This window comes from Neoarius graeffei, chromosome 16 (genome assembly GCF_027579695.1).
Source record: "Neoarius graeffei isolate fNeoGra1 chromosome 16, fNeoGra1.pri, whole genome shotgun sequence".
NCBI lineage: Eukaryota > Metazoa > Chordata > Actinopteri > Siluriformes > Ariidae > Neoarius > Neoarius graeffei.
In genome coordinates, this window is record NC_083584.1 from 27,778,345 (window position 1) to 27,798,904 (window position 20,560).

The window sequence follows — 20,560 nt, forward strand, 5'->3', positions numbered from 1 at the left end:
AGCTGCCTTCTAGTGGATGTATATATGGAATAAGGATATATGAAAGTATGTGGGCAGTGATGGCTGCGTTGTTTGAAACAGACGCATTTATTTTTTGCATGTAAAAGGGAGTATAAATGAGCCTTTAGGTGCCATCACCTTCTTTAATGATGCTCAGTGCAAGTTTCTCATAGGTTAGAAGCTGGTTTAAACATTTCTTTCTCCTGTAAGGACAGATGAAGTTTGGATGGATGGAGTGTAAATAGATCATTCTATTTTAGTGCTAAAAGAGGACATTTGCCTCATCTGACCTAGAGGCTAGCATCATTCTTCCTTTTGCAAGGAAAAGTAACTTCAATATCGTAGCTTTAGACAAATCAAATAATGAAAATAAGTTATGGGATTGACGGTGTGCCCCATCAGTGCACTGCATGCACAAGCAATGTACCCTAGTTGCTATGGAATGCCCATAATGCACCGTTTTGCTTGGTTTTTATTTGCACACATCTTCACTGAGAAAGACAGTGATGACTTTTCCTCAGACTTCTCTCTAACAAACAAAGGAGTGGATTGTTTGTGAAGTCATTTCTACAGACACATTTGTTTTTTTGTTAGCTTAGTTATACAGTGGTGCTTGAAAGTTTGTGAACCCTTTAGAATATTCTATATTTCTGCATAAATATGACCTAAAACATCAGATTTTCACACAAGTCCTAAAAGTAGATAAAGAGAACCCAGTTAAACAAATGAGGCAAAAATATTATACTCGCTCATTTATTTACTGAGGAAAATGATCCAATATTACATATCTGAGTGGGAAAAGTATGTAAACCTTTGCTTTCAGTATCTGGTGTGACTCGCTTTTACAGCAATAACTGCAACTAAACATTTCCGGTAACCTTTGATCAGTCCTGCACACCGGCTTGGAAGAATTTTAGCCCGTTCCTCCGTATAGAACAGCTTCAACTCTGGGATGTTGGTGGGTTTCCTCACATGAACTGCTCACTTCAGGTCCTTCCACAACATTTCGATTGGATTAAGGTCAGGACTTTGACTTGGCCATTCCAAAACATTAACTTTATTCTTCTTTAACCATTCTTTGGTAGAACGACTTGTGTGCTTAGGGTCGTTGTCTTGCTGCATGACCCACCTTCTCTTGAGATTCAGTTCATGGACAGATGTCCTGACATTTTCCTTTAGAATTCGCTGGTATAATTCAGAATTCATTGTTCCATCAATGATGGCAAGCTGTCCTGGCCCAGATGCAGCAAAACCAGCCCAAACCATGATACTACCACCATGTTTCACAGATGGGATAAGGTTCTTATGCTGGAATGCAGGGTTTTCCTTTCTCCAAACATAACACTTCTCATTTAAACCAAAAAGTTCCATTTTGGTCTCATCTGTCCATAAAACATTTTTCCAATAGCCTTCTGGCTTGTCCACGTGATCTTTAGCAAACTGCAGATGAACAGCAGCTTTCTCCTTGCAACCCTACCATGCACACCATTGTTGTTCAGTGTTCTCCTGATGGGGGACTCAAACATTTACATTAGCCGATGTGAGAGAGGCCTTCAGTTGCTTAGAAGTTACCCTAGGGTCCTTTGTGACCTCGCCAACTATTACACGCCTTGCTCTTGGAGTGATCTTTGTTGGTCGACCACTCCTGGGGAGGGTAATAATGGTCTTGAATTTCCTCAATTTGCCCACAATCTGTCTGACTGTGGATTGGTGGAGTCCAAACTCTTTACAGATGGTTTTGTAACCTTTTCCAGCCTGATGACCATCAACAACGCTTTTTCTGAGGTCCTCAGAAATCTCCTTTGTTCGTGCCATGATACACTTCCACAAACATGTGTTGTGAAGATCAGACTTTGATAGATCCCTGTTCTTTAAATAAAACAGGGTGCCCACTCACACCTGATTGTCATCCCATTGATTGAAAACACCTGACTCTAATTTCACCTTCAAATTAGCTGCTAATCCTAGAGGTTCACATACTTTTGCCACTCACATATGTAATATTGGATCATTTTCCTCAATAAATAAATGACCAAGTATAATATTTTTGTCTCATTTGTTTAACTGGGTTCTCTTTATCTACTTTTAGGACTTGTGTGAAAATCTGATGTTTTAAGTTATATTTATGCAGAAATATAGAAAATTCTAAAGGGTTCACAAACTGTCAAGCACCACTGTATGGCTGCTCTGCATCAAACCAGGAACAATCCTGTGTGATGAAAATCATTTATTTTAGGTCACAAATTCTGTTGCTGATGATAGTAATTATTCAATGAAGTGAACAGTGATTCGGTTCCCATTTCTAATACAATGTGTGTCTAAAATGTAACTTGAGTACAGATCTGCCTCCAGGCTATAAAATTATAATGTACACTCAATTCCTTACAACTAGGTCAGCTAGAAAGACCGACACTGAGCAAGGATATCAGTGTGACCTTGAAAAGAAGGCATATTGCATCCACTCATGGCAGTCAGTCAGTTGTCTCTCCTCAACCCAGTGCACAGGAGAAAAACAATTAATACAAAGGAACATAAACAAGCATGTAAAAGACTGCTGACCTTCACCAGTTCACTGTGTAGCTCCGCTTGTTCCTCCTCAGTAAGGGCTGTGCCAGACGCGGGCTGCATTGTGCTCGCTGCATCCTCCCCCACTTCTGGGATGGAGTCTGGTCTCTGGGCACCTGCGCGTGCACACGTTGGAAAATAATAGAAAGCTGCACTACTTTGTGCTTCATAATGTCTGTTTGCCATTCAAGTTTAATTCTGCTCAATAGATCAGATCCCACTGGATTTAACTTAACAAGATATGGTTAAGAATCAAGGTCAAGTGACTCAATCTAGGATAACAAACAGCACACAACAACCAGCCCAAAGAGCAACAAAAAGAGCTCTGGAGCTTCAAGTTTCTTTTCAGAGTAACCCCAAACATGTAATTATACACAATTTAAAATAAGTTGCATCAAATAAACCATGTCATGTTTTTTTCTGCTCAACAAAATACCAATAATGGCCTAAAAAAATCTCTACATATTTACCCTCATTAAAAAAAAAAGCTAGGATCTATGAACATACGAGTTTGAAAATTGGAAATAGCCACAATCAACTTGCTATCCTAGCTATTACTTGCTAGTAAACTACACATTTAACAGTTATTCCACAAAACTGAGTCGTACATGAGCTGATAGCTGACGAGCCATGGAGCGCCGAGTTGGCTATAAGCCATGTATGAAGAGATTGAGTGAAATAACTTATTCCATCCACATTCACTGGAGTTTGAGAAACGGAGCAGTTTTATTTTTTGAAAATTCGATAAACAAAAACTTTATACAAAACAGCCGAAAAAAAATTTCCGTTTAGAATGTAAACAAACTGGTGAAATAATGGTAGCAATTTGTGAAAAATGCTGCAACAGTTCTTAGAGGGAGAAAAAAAAGTTCTTAGCATCAAATACTTTCATTCCATATTTTGTTGCTTTTTTTGAGTTAGAGTTTTTATTTTGTCCTTGGTTGGTTCAGCAACACGCTCCGCCATTCTGGTTTTCTCTACTCACGGTATATTAGCTGATAGTCTAGTAGTAGAGTAGCTAATCAGAGCAAGCATATATATATATATATATATATATATATATATATATATATATATATATATATATATATATATATAAAAAGTTAGCCAGCTAGCTGAACTACAGAAAGGGAACATGGTGAATAAAGGAGCACCCAGGAAGTACAACTCACTCTCCATACCAGAGGCACTCGAAACTGCCAAACAGCGACTAACAGCTCTGGCCACCCGGTTGAAGAGATACACCAAGGAGGGAGAGGCCAGGAGAATAAACAAGCTGTTCTCCACTGAACCAGCCAAGGTGTACTCTCAGTGGCAGGGGAACAACAACCGGTCAGACCCACCAAGAGCTGAGGTGGAAAAATACTGGAAAGACATATGGGAAAGAAAGGCATCACACAACACCGATGCCCAATGGTTAGTGGACCCAAGAGCTGACCACAGCAACCTCCCAGAACAAGAACCAGTAACCATCTCAATGGCAGACATCCAAGAAAGAGGGTCAAAGATGAAGAGCTGGACAGCACCAGGCCCCGATATGATCCATACGTACTGGCTGAAGAAGCTAACTGCACTCCATGAACGCCTAGCAGCACAGATGAACCAGCTACTGAGGGATGAGACCCACCCAGAATGGCTAACCCAAGGCAGGACAGTCCTAATCATGAAGGACCCCCAGAAGGGACCCATCCCATCCAACTACCGGCCAATTACCTGTCTCTGCACAACATGGAAGGCCCTGTCAGGCATCATTGCGGCAAAAATGAGTAAGCATGTGGCTCAATACATGAGCGAGGCACAGAAAGGGATTGGCAGTAACACCAGAGGAGCCAAGCACCAGCTACTGGTCGATAGAACAGTTGCCCGAGACTGTAAGAAGAGACAGGCCAACCTGTGCACTGCCTGGATTGACTACAAGAAAGCCTACGACTCAATGCCACACACATGGATACTGGAATGTCTGGAACTGTATAAGATCAACAGGAACCTAAGGACCTTCATCCAGAACTCAATGGAAATGTGGAAGACAACCCTAGAGGCCAACTCAAAACCCATTGCCCAAGGGCAATTCCATGTAAATGTCAACCTCACCATGCAAAAATAAAGCAACATGTAATACATCAAAACCACTCCCAGAGATATCACCTAGGCCTGTATTTTACAGATGTGAATAAGTTGAACCAGTTTGTAACCAACCTAATATGTCACTGTCAGTCTTTCTTATAATGTAAACCCCAAGCTAAAATCAACTTTGATCATGTACAATTCTATATTATTGCCACAAGCCACAGAAATGTATGCTAAAATCCACAAAACAGCAAAACAATAGCCATCCTAAATATTATTTAAGAACTTTGATAGTTTTAGCTGATATTTAGAGTTTTTCAAAGGGTTATGGTGGTTAAATTGCTGATTTTCTAAACATATGCCATGTCTATTTCAGACGCGTCACATCCATAACGGAATTTCGTCACATCCATAACGCTGCCTTTTCCTTCCGAAACTCTGCATGAAATACAAAATATTTTAAACAAAGATTTTTTAATATTCACCTTGGACCCCTCTATCAAATGGATATCTCCATTTCGACATTAGGTTTACAATTTCACAGAGTTTGATAAAAATGTACAGTCACCCAAGAAAAGTGATACTTTTTCTGTCACATCCATAACGCATCTTTTATTGGCGTTTTCTGGCATGCCCTAGATGTACTATGGGAATTGTTCTTGTTCTATCACTTCTCCAGTATGGTACAGCCTTAAAATATGCAACACCTGTTTAAATACTGGGAGACAATAAAACATGCACTGGGTCATTTGTTGCCATTTTGAGTTCAAGTGTCACGTCCATAACGCTGGAATTGCTCCCAAGTCAACATCAAGTGCAGCATATACCAAGGAGATGCGCTATCACCACTGCTGTTCTGCATAGGCCTGAACCCCCTCAGTCGGATCATCACGAAGAGCGGCTACGGGTACTGATTCCGTAGTGGGGCAACAATCAGCCACCTGCTATACTGTACATGGATGACATCAAGCTGTATGCCAGGAACGAGCGAGAAATAGACTCGCTGATCCACACCACCCGGATCTACAGCGATGACATAGGGATGTCATTTGGATTGGACAAGTGTGGCCAGATGGTCTCAAAGAGAGGCAAGATGATCCGGACTGAGGGGATTGACCTACCAGAGGGCAACATGGGTGATATCCAAGACAGCTACAAGTACCTTGGCATCCCACAGGCTAATGGAAACCATGAAGAGGCCACAAGGAAGTCAACCACAGCCAAATACCTCCAGAGAGTAAGGCAGGTCCTGAAAAGTCAGCTGAATGGTAAGAACAAGGTCCGAGCCATCAACATGTATGCACTACCAGTCATCAGATACCCCGCTGGTATCATAAACTGGCCAAAGGAGGAGATAGAAGCCACAGATATCAAGACTAGAAAGCTCCTCACCATGCATGGAGGGTTCCACCCCAAGTCCAGCACCCAGAGACTATACACTAAGCAGAAAGAGGGAGGCCGAGGGCTAGTGAGCATCGAGACCACGGTCCAGGATGAAACATCGAAAATCCGAGAATACATCAGAAAGATGGCCCCAAAGGATGAACTGCTAAGTGAATGTCTCAGGCAGCAGAACCCTGATGAGAGCGCAGAGGAGGAGGAGGAACAGACAACCTGGAGGGACAAACCCCTACATGGCATGTACCACCGTCAGATAGAGGAAGTGGCTGATATCAAGAAATCCTACCAGTGGCTGGATAATGCAGGACTGACAGACAGCACAGAGGCACTAATCATGGCAGCACAAGAACAGGCCATAAGCACAAGAGCCATAGAGGCCAGGATCTACCAGAGTAGATCAGACCCAAGCTGCAGACTGTGCAAAGAAGCCCCTGAAACAGTCCAGCACATAGTAGCAGGGTGTAAGATGCTAGCTGGATCAGCGTACATGGAGAGGCACAACCAAGTGGCTGGGATAGTATACAGGAACATCTGCAACCAGTATGGAATAGAAGTACCCAAGTCCCAATGGGCCATACCACAGAAGGTGGCTGAGAACAAACAGGGCCAAGGTTCTGTGGGACTTCAGCTTCCAGACTGACAAACAGATCCTGGCTAACTAACCGGACATAGTGGTGGTGGACAAAGCGCAGAAGAGGGTGGTGGTGATAGATGTGGCGATCCCAGCTGACGCCAACATCAGGAAGAAGGAACATGAGAAACTTGAGAAGTATCAAGGGTTGAAAGAGCAGCTGGAATAGATGTGGAAGGTCAAGGGTTGCGTGGTCCCTGTGGTAGTGGGGGCAGTAACCCCCAAACTGGGAGAGTGGCTCCAGCAAATCCCAGGAACAACATCTGAAGCCTCAGTCCAGAAGAGCGCAGTACTAGGAACATCGAAGATACTGCGCAGAACCCTCAAACTCCCAGGCCTCTGGTAGAGGACCCGAGCTTGAGGATGACGAGGATGACATGGATACCCCCCCCCCCCCCCCCCCCCCCGCCGGGGGTGAGAAGGAGATTTTTGAGAGAGAGAGAGAGAGAGAGAGAGAGAGAGAGAGAGAGAGATAGGGCACCCCACTAAATATACTCTGTCAATAAACTATATGGTTTTAAATGGTGATGTTGGTTTTAATTTGAAATAAAATGATGAAAGAAATAATACAGATAAAACTAAATCTTTGATGTGTATATTCAGAATTTGGCAAAAATTCTGCAAATTTGTGGAAAAATGGCGGCTTGATCTGGGACATGATAAATGGTTGACAACATCGCATTCCCTTAAAAAGGTTGTAGTCCACTGAAAAGTCTACAGTTATCACTAATTGTATTTTAAGTTGTAACTTTATACACCTAAGGATTGGTGCGCTCACAGAATAATCATAACTGTAATAAAACATCATGCAAAATATTTGATCACCGTTGTAACTCCATTTTCCGCAGACCCAAAACCAATACGATCGTTTGTTTTGATCTAAACGGAAAGCCTCACGGTCAAGGTCACTACTGCACCAAAAGTAGTAACTTAAAATCACTACGCCATATAAAAATTTAGTTATAAATTTGTGATTTTATTTTTTTAAAATGAAAGCTGAAAGTTAGGTATAGAATATGTTTCTTACAGAATACATTATGATGGTAGCTGGTCTTGTATGAATTTCTGAGCTATAAAATGAGTTGTGGTCTATTTTTTACCATAGCGTGTTATTTGTGTGCAGGGAAGGACAGACATTAACAATTTGCATGTGTAGAATGGAATTTTCCACTCCAACAGTTAGAAGTTGATCGTGCTTCCATTTGCGGTCTTTGTTATGCAGGTGATCTGTTCGGACGTTATCACTGAAAAGGTGAGTTTTGACAGTTTTATTTTGTTTTAGTCTTGCAGTATAAGGCAATAGAATGTTTCTTTTTCATCTTACTTTCATATTTCGTAGTGTTTGCATATTTTTGGCCAATATTTTGCAACCATGGTCAATTTAGATCGAACTTTTGATAGAATCTACAGCCAGTCATTTTGCCCTGCCCCCGCCTCGCGCTCCGTCCGGTGCGGTAGTGATGTCCCGTTGCTCGCGCGCCGCAGCAGAGACCCACACGACCTTCAGCCGGTACAGTCGCTGTTCTTTTACCAGCGCTGTTATTCTCATCTTTCTGGTGTGTTCTTGATTTTTCCATTGTGTCCTATTTCACCATATCAAATACCCAAAATGTATCATATTATTCATATTTAAGTGAATAATCAATTCAGTCATCATAACTTGGAATTTTTAACCCAAGCAATCAAAAAGAGGAAATTTATTCAATATTTTCACTCATCTGTGAAGGAAGGGCTTTAATTCTTCATGATGTAGTTATTTTATATGGAAATCAATTTTACAAAAGCATTTGAATTGTAATAAAAAAAATTCCACAGTGGAGGCCAGATAAAGTAAGATGCTATCTTTATTCTTATTAAACATGACAAAAGAAACATTGAGTGTTAGATAAATAAAAAAAAAATAATAATAATTTGAAAATTTATTTTTTGACCATAATGTCCCAAAGGAGAGACCAGTTTCTGAGACGGACTATATATATATATATATATATATATATATATATATATATATATATATATATATATATATATTTTTTTTTTTATTAGTGCTGTCAAAAATGTCGCGTTATTAACGCGTTAACTTGACTCAATTTTAACGGCGATAATTTTTTTATCGTGAGATTAACGCTCTGTGACATGATGCCACGCCCCGCACAGCCAGAGTCCTCCGCCCTCCCCCGAAGAGCCACGGTGCTCGGCTAAGGTTTCGTTTTCCCATCGGCAGCTCCAGCCCCACTTTGCAGTGGCTGTGACAAGACGTGTTATGCTCTGCAATAATAATATATTATAAAAAAAAAAACATTGGTACAACCAGTGTTCAAACTATGCCGATATTTTCGGGGGGTCCCTTTATTCCCTTGGGGGGGTGCTTGCACTTGTCTCAGAGCGTGGATCTCCATCGCGCGCTCACTTCGGATATGCAAATGCTTCCCATTACACACGATTGCTATGTCAATAAACATCATTTTGACAATATTTTAGAGACCCCCCCCCAACATTTCCCAAATCATGTTTTCAAGGGATCTCATGTCTGTTTCGGGGATCTCGGATCCCCCGAGTACCCCCGTAGTTCGAACGGTGAGCAAGCCCATTCACTTTTTTATGCTGATAAGAGAATTACAATGGTTTTTCATGTGACAAAAATGTGCGATTAAATCGCGAGTTAACTATGACAGTCGCGACAATCGCGATTAAATATTTTAATCGCTTGACAGCACTAATATATATATATATATATATATATATATATATATATATATATATATATATATATATATGTGTGTGTGTGTGTGTGTGTGTGTGTATATAAAAACACCTCAAAGACCACTGGAAAGTCAAAACCCATGTGGTTGCACATTGTTTTGTGATTGGCTGAGTGGTTATTAATTATTTAAACAAACAGGTTCAGGGAGTATACAGTGTTATGGCTTAATTCTTTTATTCACTTGTGTCATGGGAAACATTTTACTCAAGTCTGTATAATTTATTAAACCCCATACAACCTTTGTCTTTCCTCTCCATTAGGTGGATCAGACCCTGTGTAACTAACATCAATGATAGCCAAATATTTCTATTCAGGAATTTAGGATTTTTTAAATATGTAAATTGCATTTCTGAGTGCAGGAATAATGAAAACAGAAAAGGATGTCAGTCTTCCAGTTCTTATAGCACCCTTCGATATACAGCATCAGACACACACCGGTCATGGGCAGGTGTTGGCCTTAAAAAGTTGGCCTTCAAATGACTGACAGTTACTCAAGTACAGACAAACAAGCACACACACTTGTCTCTGAAGATTCTCAATCATTCAGGTCATAGTAAACTGTGGGTGGTAGAAAAGGGCAACTGGACTTGCTTGAAGATTCTTGAAAACGTTTCACCTCTCATCCGAAAGGCTTCCTCAGTTCTGTCTGACTAATAAGGAGTATCAGATATTTCTCCTCTCATGGATCAGAATCAGAATCAGAATCCTGATGACAAGCTCATCTAAGGTGGCGTTGAGGCATCATGTTGGTGTGGGTCACTGAAGGCTGGGTGTGAACGGCAGGTCATTAGGGTGATCAAAGGATTGCCCGTTAGGGTGATCAATGGAAAGCTGACTCTCTCTGTCCTCCTGTGAGATTTTAACCCAGGTATCATCCACGTATCTAAGGCTACGTTTACATTACGTCGAATCAGCGGATCATCAGATTAACGTTCTTAAAACGATTCGCGTTTACACTAAAACCGTTAGCCGTGCACACAGCAACACCAATACACGGATGCGCTCGGCTCCGCAGGCATCCTGCGCTCCAAATCACTCCGCCCTGAACAGCGAGTGCCCTCTGGAGGGTGCGCACTCCGGCCCTGCGCAGCTCACACAGCGCGCGAGTGAAGTGCACAAGCCACGATTCGGGACTGAGCCGCTGTGTGTGTGATCCCAGCGCATATCACTTACTACTTGCAAGTGGAAGGATGGCAAGCCTAAAGACAATCATAACTACACAATGGGCAGTATTTGCATCAGTATTTGCAGTATTTTCATACTTTTATACTCTTTAATGAAAGGTGATACAAGGCGGAAGTCCGCGCCGTTTTTCAGCAGTTGCGTCACATGACCAACGCCAGCGAATCAGGAAGGTGGATGTCACACTGACGTTGTCCAATGAGGACGCCAGCTAGAGCTCAGCACAGCGTATTCGCGTATCTCAATGTTTACACAGCACCGGACCAGATACGATCTAGATTGAATACGTGGACCCTGGCGGATTCCCGTTTCCCGGCTTTTCCAGGTGGTTTAATGTAAACGGACAGTGCATCCGCGAAGAAAACGAGACAGATACGGTCTAATGTAAACGTAGCCTAAACCAATGGCTGGGAGCAACTCCTGCAAAAGTGGTCAAAGCTATATGTTCCACTTCCTCCATGTATAAATTGGCCACAATAGATAGTTTTCACTGACGTCACGGCATTCCGGGGAACGCCCTCCAGCCGCCATCTTGTGGGGCAAACAAAACGGACCATCGCCATTACCGGCTACGTTATCTCGGACGAATTTATGAAGTTATATAGTCAGTTTTCTAAAATAAAGATCAATGTCGGCAAAATCAAGCAAACAGAAGTATATAGATACATTAGACGACATCTCACAACAACGGTATCCAGCCAAACTGGCCTTGACTGGGGGAATTGACCCCTACGAAGTGGACAAAGATGCATTTTCAAGTGACTATGCAGGGCTGCCAAAGCCTGAAACTGCCAAAGCCTGAAACTGACTTCGTCAAACTTCAAAGGCTGTCTGATATATACAACTTTATATATTCACAGTGCGCCTTTTGGCGGATGCCGCCTTTTTCACGGCTGAATCGCGCAGATCCGATTTTTTTTGGGGGGCGGGGGGGGGGGGGGGGGGGGGGGGGGCGGCGTTGGAGTGTCTGATTATAATTTCAAAGTAAATTCTGTATTAAAATTACTAAATAAACAAATCCGTTACAGTCCATGAAACAGGAAGCATAAGGATGAGAAAAAAAAAAGTTTAAATCGCAAAGCTGCGCACATTTGCGCAGTCCTGCACACCACTCGGGTGCAGGACTGCACAATGATTGGAGCAGACTTTGCTGTGTTTGGAAGGCTGATAATCCTTGCGGTTGATTCTTGCAAGCCATAGATTTCTCCTTTGTATGCTGAGTTTCTTTGTTTGCTCACCTTCGTGCTCCTGTACAGTGGGAATTCCATAAAAGCTCCACTTGACGTCATCATCTGACCTATTATGACAGCCGTGAATACAACAGGTGTGCACTATTGCTAGCTTTAAATAGCCTGCTTGGGTTCTTTTGAAGACTTTGTACTCGCGTGTTACAATGTGTGCTCAGTGACCCGCACGGTAAGCTTGACCCGCAAGATGGCCGCCACTAGGGAATCCCCGACTCTGTGACGTCATGTGAAAACTATCTATAGGGGACACCGGTTGGGACCTACTTTTCGACTCTCACCACCCACTGGAACATAAATTGGGGGTCATTAGGACCTTACAACACAGGGCTCAGAACATTCCTACAACGATAGAGGGAAAAGAGAAGGAGCAGAATCATATCAAGAAAGCACTTCAGAATTGCGGTTATCCCAACTGGGCTTTCCTAAAGAGCCTAAAAAGGAACATGACGGATAAGGATGATAACAGGAACAAACGCAAGAACATTGTCATTCCCTACATTTCTGGTCTATCTGAGAAACTCAGGAGGATCTTCTACAAACACAACATTCCGGAACACTTCAGACCCAGTAACACCCTGAAGCAGAAACTGGTCCACCCTAAGGACAGAATACTCAGACACAAACAGGACAACGTAGTGTATGCAATTCAGTGCAGTGAGGAATGCACGGACTCGTATATTGGGAAAACAAAACAACCGCTATACAGGCGCTTGGCTCAACACAGGAGAGCCAACTCCTCAGGCCAGGACTCTGCTGTCTACATTCATCTTAATAACAAAGGACACTCATTTCAGGATTGTAACGTACGCATTTTAGCCAGAGAGGATCGTTGGTATGAGTGAGGAGTTAAAGAAGCCATTTTTGTCAACCTGGAACGGCCATCACTGAACAGAGGTGGGGGTCTAAGACATAATTTATCAACCATTTACAATGTGGTCTTGGGCACTCTTCCCAGATGGCTGGGTGCACGCCAAGACCCAGCTGTTTTCGGTGACTCACAGGAGGACAGAGAGTCAGCTTTCCATTGATCACCCTAACGGGCAATCCTTTGATCACCCCAATGACCTGCCGTTCACACCCAGCCTCCAGTGACCCACACCAACATGATGCCTCAACGACACCTTAGATGAGCTTGTCATCAGAATTCTGATTCTGATCCATGAGAGGAGAAATATCTGATACTCCTTATTAGTCAGACAGAACTGAGGAAGCCTTTCGGATGAGAAGTGAAACATTTTCAAGAGTCTTCAAGCAAGTCCAGTTGCCCTTTTCTACCACCCACAGCGCGCACACACTCATCTTTGACACTTACTGACAATTCTTCATCCAAATTCAACCTTAACCATCACAACTAAATGCCCAACTCCAACCTAAATCTACACTGATCCCTAAAACTAAGTGCTAACCTTCACACAGCCCTTTGTTGAAGTGAGGACCAGCCAAAATTTCCTCATGTCCCCAAAACACCCTAACTCTGTACAAGTCCATGCACATGAGGCACATTTCTCTCTTTCACACATGATTCCACTAGGACATGAAGCACGAGTCTACTGCAGGGGTGAATATTTTCAGCAGCAGCTGGGGTGGAGCTTGCCTTACTGAACCTCACCATTTTTTACCATCTTACTTGGCATTTTCAAAAGCTATATTTAGCTAACAAGGGACTCCTAAAGCTTGTTGTTTATCAGAGGTATGGAAGGTGAAACAGTGGCAAAGCAAAAAAACATTGTTCCATTTCTACAGTTTTGAAACGAGTTATTCCAAACCAACATACTGAAAAGCAATTACTTCAAAAGACCCTTTAAAAATAAGTTGAATAAAATTTATTTATTTTTTTTCGCAGTCCAAATCCTGCGCTCTGATTGGCTGGCGAGCGGGTCCGTATCCTACAGTACGGACCCCAGTTACAGACCTCTGGCGACTCGCTCATTCACCAAAAAAAAAAAAAAAAAAAGTAGCATTTTTTATCAACATTTATCTTTTTTAAGATTTATTTATAAGATTATTAAAAATCTTATAAATTTTTGCCAGCATTTCTCAGGAGAATAACATTAATTTTACAGCATGGATACCGATAATGACAGGTGTTCACAGCGAAAGCGAGTTTTACTACCCTGAGGAAGAAGAAATAAAAGAAAACATTTCAGGAGAAACCTAAAAACCTCTAACTGTTGCTAATGCCGAGCAAAAACATGGCTGAATCCTGAATGACTCAATTTTGTATAAATAAGGGACTACATAGGCGGCAAAATGGAGTTTTTTTTTTCCTACCATGGAAGTGCACTTGTATACCGAGGAGGAAGCCATTTGCATTACAGCCGTGAATGAGGATTCAAAATGGCAGCTCGGCTCAGTTTTCCCTTTCGGGTGCTCTCGTTTTCTGTTAGAATTTGGTAAAGAAAAAAATTAAAATATATTATTTACCAGCTTAAGGTCGGTCCGTATGGTCAAATACCGTGACCTCGGCCTTGAATACTGACCTCAGCCCAGAGGGCCTCGGTCAGTACTTTCAAGACCTCGGTCACGGTATTTCACGATACGGGCCTCCCAGCTGGTAAAGAACATATTTAAAGTGGCTTAGGCTTAAATAACACACGAAAGTACATTTTTAAAATGGTCATTACTTCCAATCCCCAGAGCACACTGCAAAAAATTGAAAACTGAATTTGAGGAGAAAATGACTTAATACTCGTGAAATTATCTTGCTGCATGGACAGATATATTTTTTATTTGATAAGACATCTTAAAATAAGTTGGATGTAACCTAGAACTAGGTTTAATAATCTCAGAAATGGTGTCTTGTATTCTTCTAATATGAAATGCTAGGTCGTTCCAACTATTTTCCCCCCCCAAGATATTTTCACTTGCTAGGATATTTTTGCAGTGCAGGACCCAGTAGGGCGTAGTCCTCGATCACTTTAGAATGTACTGCAGCCTACGTTTCAACCAACTACAAGATGTTTCATCAGTGAAAAGTGCTCCAGTTTGAAACTGTAGTTGGACGTTAACATTGTAAGCAGATTACAGAATGCAACAAATACAATCCAACGTTCCCCCCTTAACCTCCCAACACATTCCTCCAATCCCACTTCATAAGCCAAGTCTACCTCCCATTCCTAAAGCGTGAGAAAAGCAGGGAGGGGAAGCACAAAGTATAAACAGTGACCACTGACACTGCATGCTGAGAATAAATAAAAACCTCATACAACTTGGCAAAACCGAGACAAACTGAGGGTTTTACTTCCCAGTCCATTTTACTCCACCTGTAATGATCAAGTTTTTCATACCAACTACAATAAGCCCATATTCAAACGGCCTTTAAACAATTAAACCTTTATAAAGTCACAATAGGTCTTTAAAACAGGTGATGAACTTTGGTTTCAGATTCACTTTTTTCATACATTCCTTCATACTGTCCTGCAAGACACCTTTTTCGCTACAATGACCTACTTTTTAATCTCCACCCATTACTCAACACAATACTGCTTTTTCAGAGTGGATTTCTTCATCCAAGTTTAACTTACACATACATACACACACATACATACACACATTATATATATATATATATAAAAAAATCTCCTTCTCCTCTACCAGAGGCCTGGGAGTTTGAGGGTTCTGCGCAGTATCTTCAATGTTCCTAGGACTGCGCTCTTCTGGACTGAGGCTTCAGATGTTGTTCCTGGGATTTGCTGGAGCCACTCTCCCAGTTTGGGGGTTACTGCCCCAAGTGCCCCCACTACCACAGGGACCACGCAACCCTTGACCTTCCACATCCGTTCCAGCTGCTCTTTCAACCCTTGATACTTCTCAAGTTTCTCATGTTCCTTCTTCCTGATGTTGGCGTCAGCTGGGATCGCCACATCTATCACCACCACCCTCTTCTGCTCTTTGTCCACCACCACTATGTCCGGTTGGTTAGCCAGGATCTGTTTGTCAGTCTGGAAGCTGAAGTCCCACAGAACCTTGGCCCTGTTGTTCTCAGCCACCTTCTGTGGTATGGCCCATTGGGACTTGGGTACTTCTATTCCATACTGGTTGCAGATGTTCCTGTATACTATCCCATATATATATATATATATATATATATATATATATATATATATATATATATATATATATACACACACACACACATACATACACACAGTGGGGCAAAAAAGTATTTAGTCAGCCACCAATTGTGCAAGTTCTCCCACTTAAAAAGATGAGAGAGGCCTGTAATTTTCATCATAGGTACACTTCAACTATGAGAGACAGAATGGGGGGAAAGAATCCAGGAAATCACATTGTAGGATTTTTAATGAATTAATTGGTAAATTCCTCGGTAAAATAAGTATTTGGTCACCTACAAACAAGCAAGATTTCTGGCTCTCACAGACCTGTAACAACTTCTTTAAGAGGCTCCTCTGTCCTCCACTCATTACCTGTATTAATGGCACCTGTTTGAACTCGTTATCAGTATAAAAGACACCTGTCCACAACCTCAAACAGTCACACTCCAAACTCCACTATGGCCAAGACCAAAGAGCTGTCAAAGGACACCAAAAACAAAATTGTAGACCTGCACCAGGCTGGGAAGACTGAATCTGCAATAGTAAGCAGCTTGGTGTGAAGAAATCAACTGTGGGAGCAATTATTAGAAAATGGAAGACATACAAGACCACTGATAATCTCCCTCGATCTGGGGCTCCATGCAAGATCTCACCCCGTGCGGTCAAAATGATCACAAGAACAGTGAGCAAAAATCCCAGAACCACACGGGGGGACCTAGTGAATGACCTGCAGAGAGCTGGGACCAAAGTAACAAAGGCTACCATCAGTAACACGCTACGCCACCAGGGACTCAAATCCTGCAGTGCCAGACGTGTCCCCCTGCTTAAGCCAGTACATGTCCAGGCCTGTCTGAAGTTTGCTAGAGAGCATTTGGATGATCCAGAAGAGGATTGGGAGAATGTCATATGGTCAGATGAAACCAAAATAGAATTTTTTGGTAAAAACTCAACTTGTCGTGTTTGGAGGAGAAATAATGCTGAGTTGCATCCAAAGAACACCATACCTACTGTGAAGCATGGGGGTGGAAACATGTTTTGGGGCTGTTTTTCTGCAAAGGGACCAGGATGACTGATCCATGTAAAGGAAAGAATGAATGGGGCCATGTATCGTGAGAATTTGAGTGAAAACCTCCTTCCATCAGCAAGGGTATTGAAGATGAAACATGGCTGGATCTTTCAGCATGACAATGATCCCAAACACACCGCCTGGGCAACAAAGGAGTGGCTTTGTAAGAAGCATTTCAAGGTCCTGGAGTGGCCTAGCCAGTCTCCAGATCTCAACCCCATAGAAAATCTTTGGAGGGAGTTGAAAGTCCGTGTTGCCCAGCGACAGCCCCAAAACTGCTCTAGAGGAGATCTGCATGGAGGAATGGGCCAAAATACCAGCAACGGTGTGTGAAAACCTTGTGAAGACTTACAGAAAATGTTTGACCTCTGTCATTGCCAACAAAGGGTATATAAAGTATTGAGATGAACTTTTGTTATTGACCAAATACTTATTTGCAAATAAATTATTTAAAAATCAGACAATGTGATTTTCTGGATTTTTTTTCTCATTTTGTCTCCCTCTCTCATCTTTTTAAGTGGGAGAACTTGCACAATTGGTGACTGACTAAATACTTTTTTGCCCCACTGTGTGTGTGTGTGTGTGTGTGTGTGTGTGTGTGTGTGTGTGTGTATATATATATATATATATATATATATATATATATATATATATATATACACACACATATATATATATATATATATATATATATATATATATATATCTCAGCTGTATAGTACAGTGGTAATGCTCACTGACTACGACGCAGGAGATCGGGGTTCGAACCCCGGTCGGGGCAAAACATCATCCAGTAAGGGTCCTTAGGCAAAAACCCCTCATGATATATCAGCCTACCTCAGGAATGAGTGAAAACATAACTGATAGAGTCATACCGGCTCAGACGTCGCCCGGGTCAACAAGGTCTGCGTCAGTTGCTAGGGAACCAGGGCAAACTGATGAGAAATGGGCTACTGGAACAAGACATCGATGGACGAGGACAGAAAATACGGATTTGCTGGAATGCTACTATACAAGCAATCCCAGAGAGAGGGGATACATGCAGAGAATGTGGGACCATTGGATACTTCGAAACCCACAATCAAGGCTAACAAAGAAACAGCTATTAGCCCAGTGTTCCAACATCCATAATCGAAATCTGCTATCACAACTAGAGATTAATGAAATACAACAACGATGCTATGGCAAGGGGGAGCCAGGAAGACAGGTCAGCGGGGAGATGTCCTCATCCCCACAACCAGAGATTGGGTACCAAGCCCCAACAGCTAACAGCCTCAACACAAGAGCTGCTGACCTGAGAAGGAAGATCGTGACCCAACTGGAAACCTGGAGCCCCCGACAAATACCGAAGCTGAGTTGCCAAGTACCTTCAGAAGATCTACTAGTAGATGTGAATGCTGCTCTGAAGACAATCTCCACAAGAACCATCACTGAGACCAACAAACTGAGACCAACAAGCTGATACACAGTACAGCAACAGTAATCATGGAGATGCTTGGACACAAGGTGGGCTCGGGACATAAACAGTATCCACCATGGAAGAGACGATTAGAGGCCAAGATAAAGGCAGCAAGGAGAGAAGTTAGCCAGCTAGCTGAACTACAGAAAGGGAACATGGTGAATAAAGGAGCACCCAGGAAGTACAACTCACTCTCCATACCAGAGGCACTCGAAACTGCCAAACAGCGACTAACAGCTCTGGCCACCCGGTTGAGGAGATACACCAAGGAAGGAGAGGCCAGGAGAATAAACAAGCTGTTCTCCACTGAACCAGCCAAGGTGTACTCTCAATAGCAGGGGAACAACAACCGGTCAGACCCACCAAGAGCTGAGGTGGAAAAATACTGGAAAGACATATGGGAAAGAAAGGCATCACACAACACCGATGCCCAATGGTTAGTGGACCTAAGAGCTGACCACAGCAACCTCCCAGAACAAGAACCAGTAACCATCTCAATGGCAGACGTCCAAGAAAGAGGGTCAAAGATGAAGAGCTGGACAGCACCAGGCCCCGATATGATCCATACGTACTGGCTGAAGAAGCTAACTGCACTCCATGAACGCCTAGCAGCACAGATGAACCAGCTGCTGAGGGATGGAACCCACCCAGAATGGCTAACCCAAGGCAGGACAGTCCTAATCATGAAGGACCCCCATCCAACTACCGGCCAATTACCTGTCTCTGCACAACATGGAAGGCCCTGTCAGGCATCATTGCGGCAAAAATGAGTAAGCATGTGGCTCAATACATGAGCGAGGCACAGAAAGGAATTGGCAGTAACACCAGAGGAGCCAAGCACCAGCTACTGGCCGATAGAACAGTCGCCCGAGACTGTAAGAAGAGACAGACCAACCTGTGCACTGCCTGGATTGACTACAAGAAAGCCTACGACTCAATGCCACACACATGGATACTGGAATGTCTGGAACTGTATAAGATCAACAGGAACCTAAGGACCTTCATACAGAACTCAATGGAAATGTGGAAGACAACCCTAGAGGCCAACTCAAAACCCATTGCCCAAGTCAACATCAAGTGCGGCATATACCAAGGAGATGCGCTATCACCACTGCTGTTCTGCATAGGCCTGAACCCCCTCAGTCAGATCATCACGAAGAGCGGCTACGGGTACCGATTCCGTAGTGGGGCAACAATCAGCCACCTGCTCTACATGGATGACATCAAGCTGTATGCCAGGAACGAGCGAGAAATAGACTCGCTGATCCACACCACCCGGATCTACAGCGATGACATAGGGATGTCATTCGGATTGGACAAGTGTGGCCGGATGGTCTCAAAGAGAGGCAAGATGATCCGGACTGAAGGGATTGACCTACCAGAGGGCAACATAGGTGATATCCAAGACAGCTACAAGTACCTTGGCATCCCACAGGCTAATGGAAACCATGAAGAGGCCACAAGGAAATCAACCACAGCCAAATACCTCCAGAGAGTAAGGCAGGTCCTGAAAAGTCAGCTGAATGGTAAAAACAAGGTCCGAGCCATCAACATGTACGCACTACCAGTCATCAGATACCCCGCTGGTATCATAAACTGGCCAAAGGAGGAGATAGAAGCCACAGATATCAAGACTAGAAAGCTCCTCACCATGCATGGAGGGTTCCACCCCAAGTCCAGCACCCTGAGACTATACACTAAGCGGAAAGAGGGAGGCCGAGGGCTAGTGAGCGTCAAGACCACGGTCCAGGATGAAACATCGAAAATCCGAGAATACATCAGAAAGATGGCCCCAAAGGATGAACTGCTAAGTGAATGTCTCAGGCAGCAGAACCCTGAAGAGAGTGCAGAGGAGGAGGAGGAACAGACAACCTGGAGACAAACCCCTACATGGCATGTACCACCGTCAGATAGAGGAAGTGGCTGATATCAAGAAATCCTACCAGTGGCTGGATAATGCAGGACTGACAGACAGCACAGAGGCACTAATCATGGCAGCACAAGAACAGGCCATAAGCACAAGAGCCATAGAGGCCAGGATCTACCAGAGTAGATCAGACCCAAGATGCAGACTGTGCAAAGAAGCCCCTGAAACAGTCCAGCACATAGTAGCAGGGTGTAAG

At 43.0% G+C, this 20,560-nt stretch overlaps 1 protein-coding gene across 3 annotated transcripts in view; it reads right to left on the reverse strand.

Annotated features, from left to right (window-relative positions):
* Positions 1 to 20,560, reverse strand: part of tpd52 (tumor protein D52) — a 79,795-nt gene that overhangs the window by 15,490 nt on the left and 43,745 nt on the right. For 2 of the 3 annotated variants that reach the window (XM_060942727.1, XM_060942726.1), the window contains exon 2: positions 2,560 to 2,681. In XM_060942727.1, coding sequence (XP_060798710.1) covers positions 2,560 to 2,681 — 122 coding nt within the window. The remainder of the gene's footprint in view (positions 1 to 2,559; positions 2,682 to 20,560) is intronic. The other variant, XM_060942728.1, reaches the window with a different exon arrangement.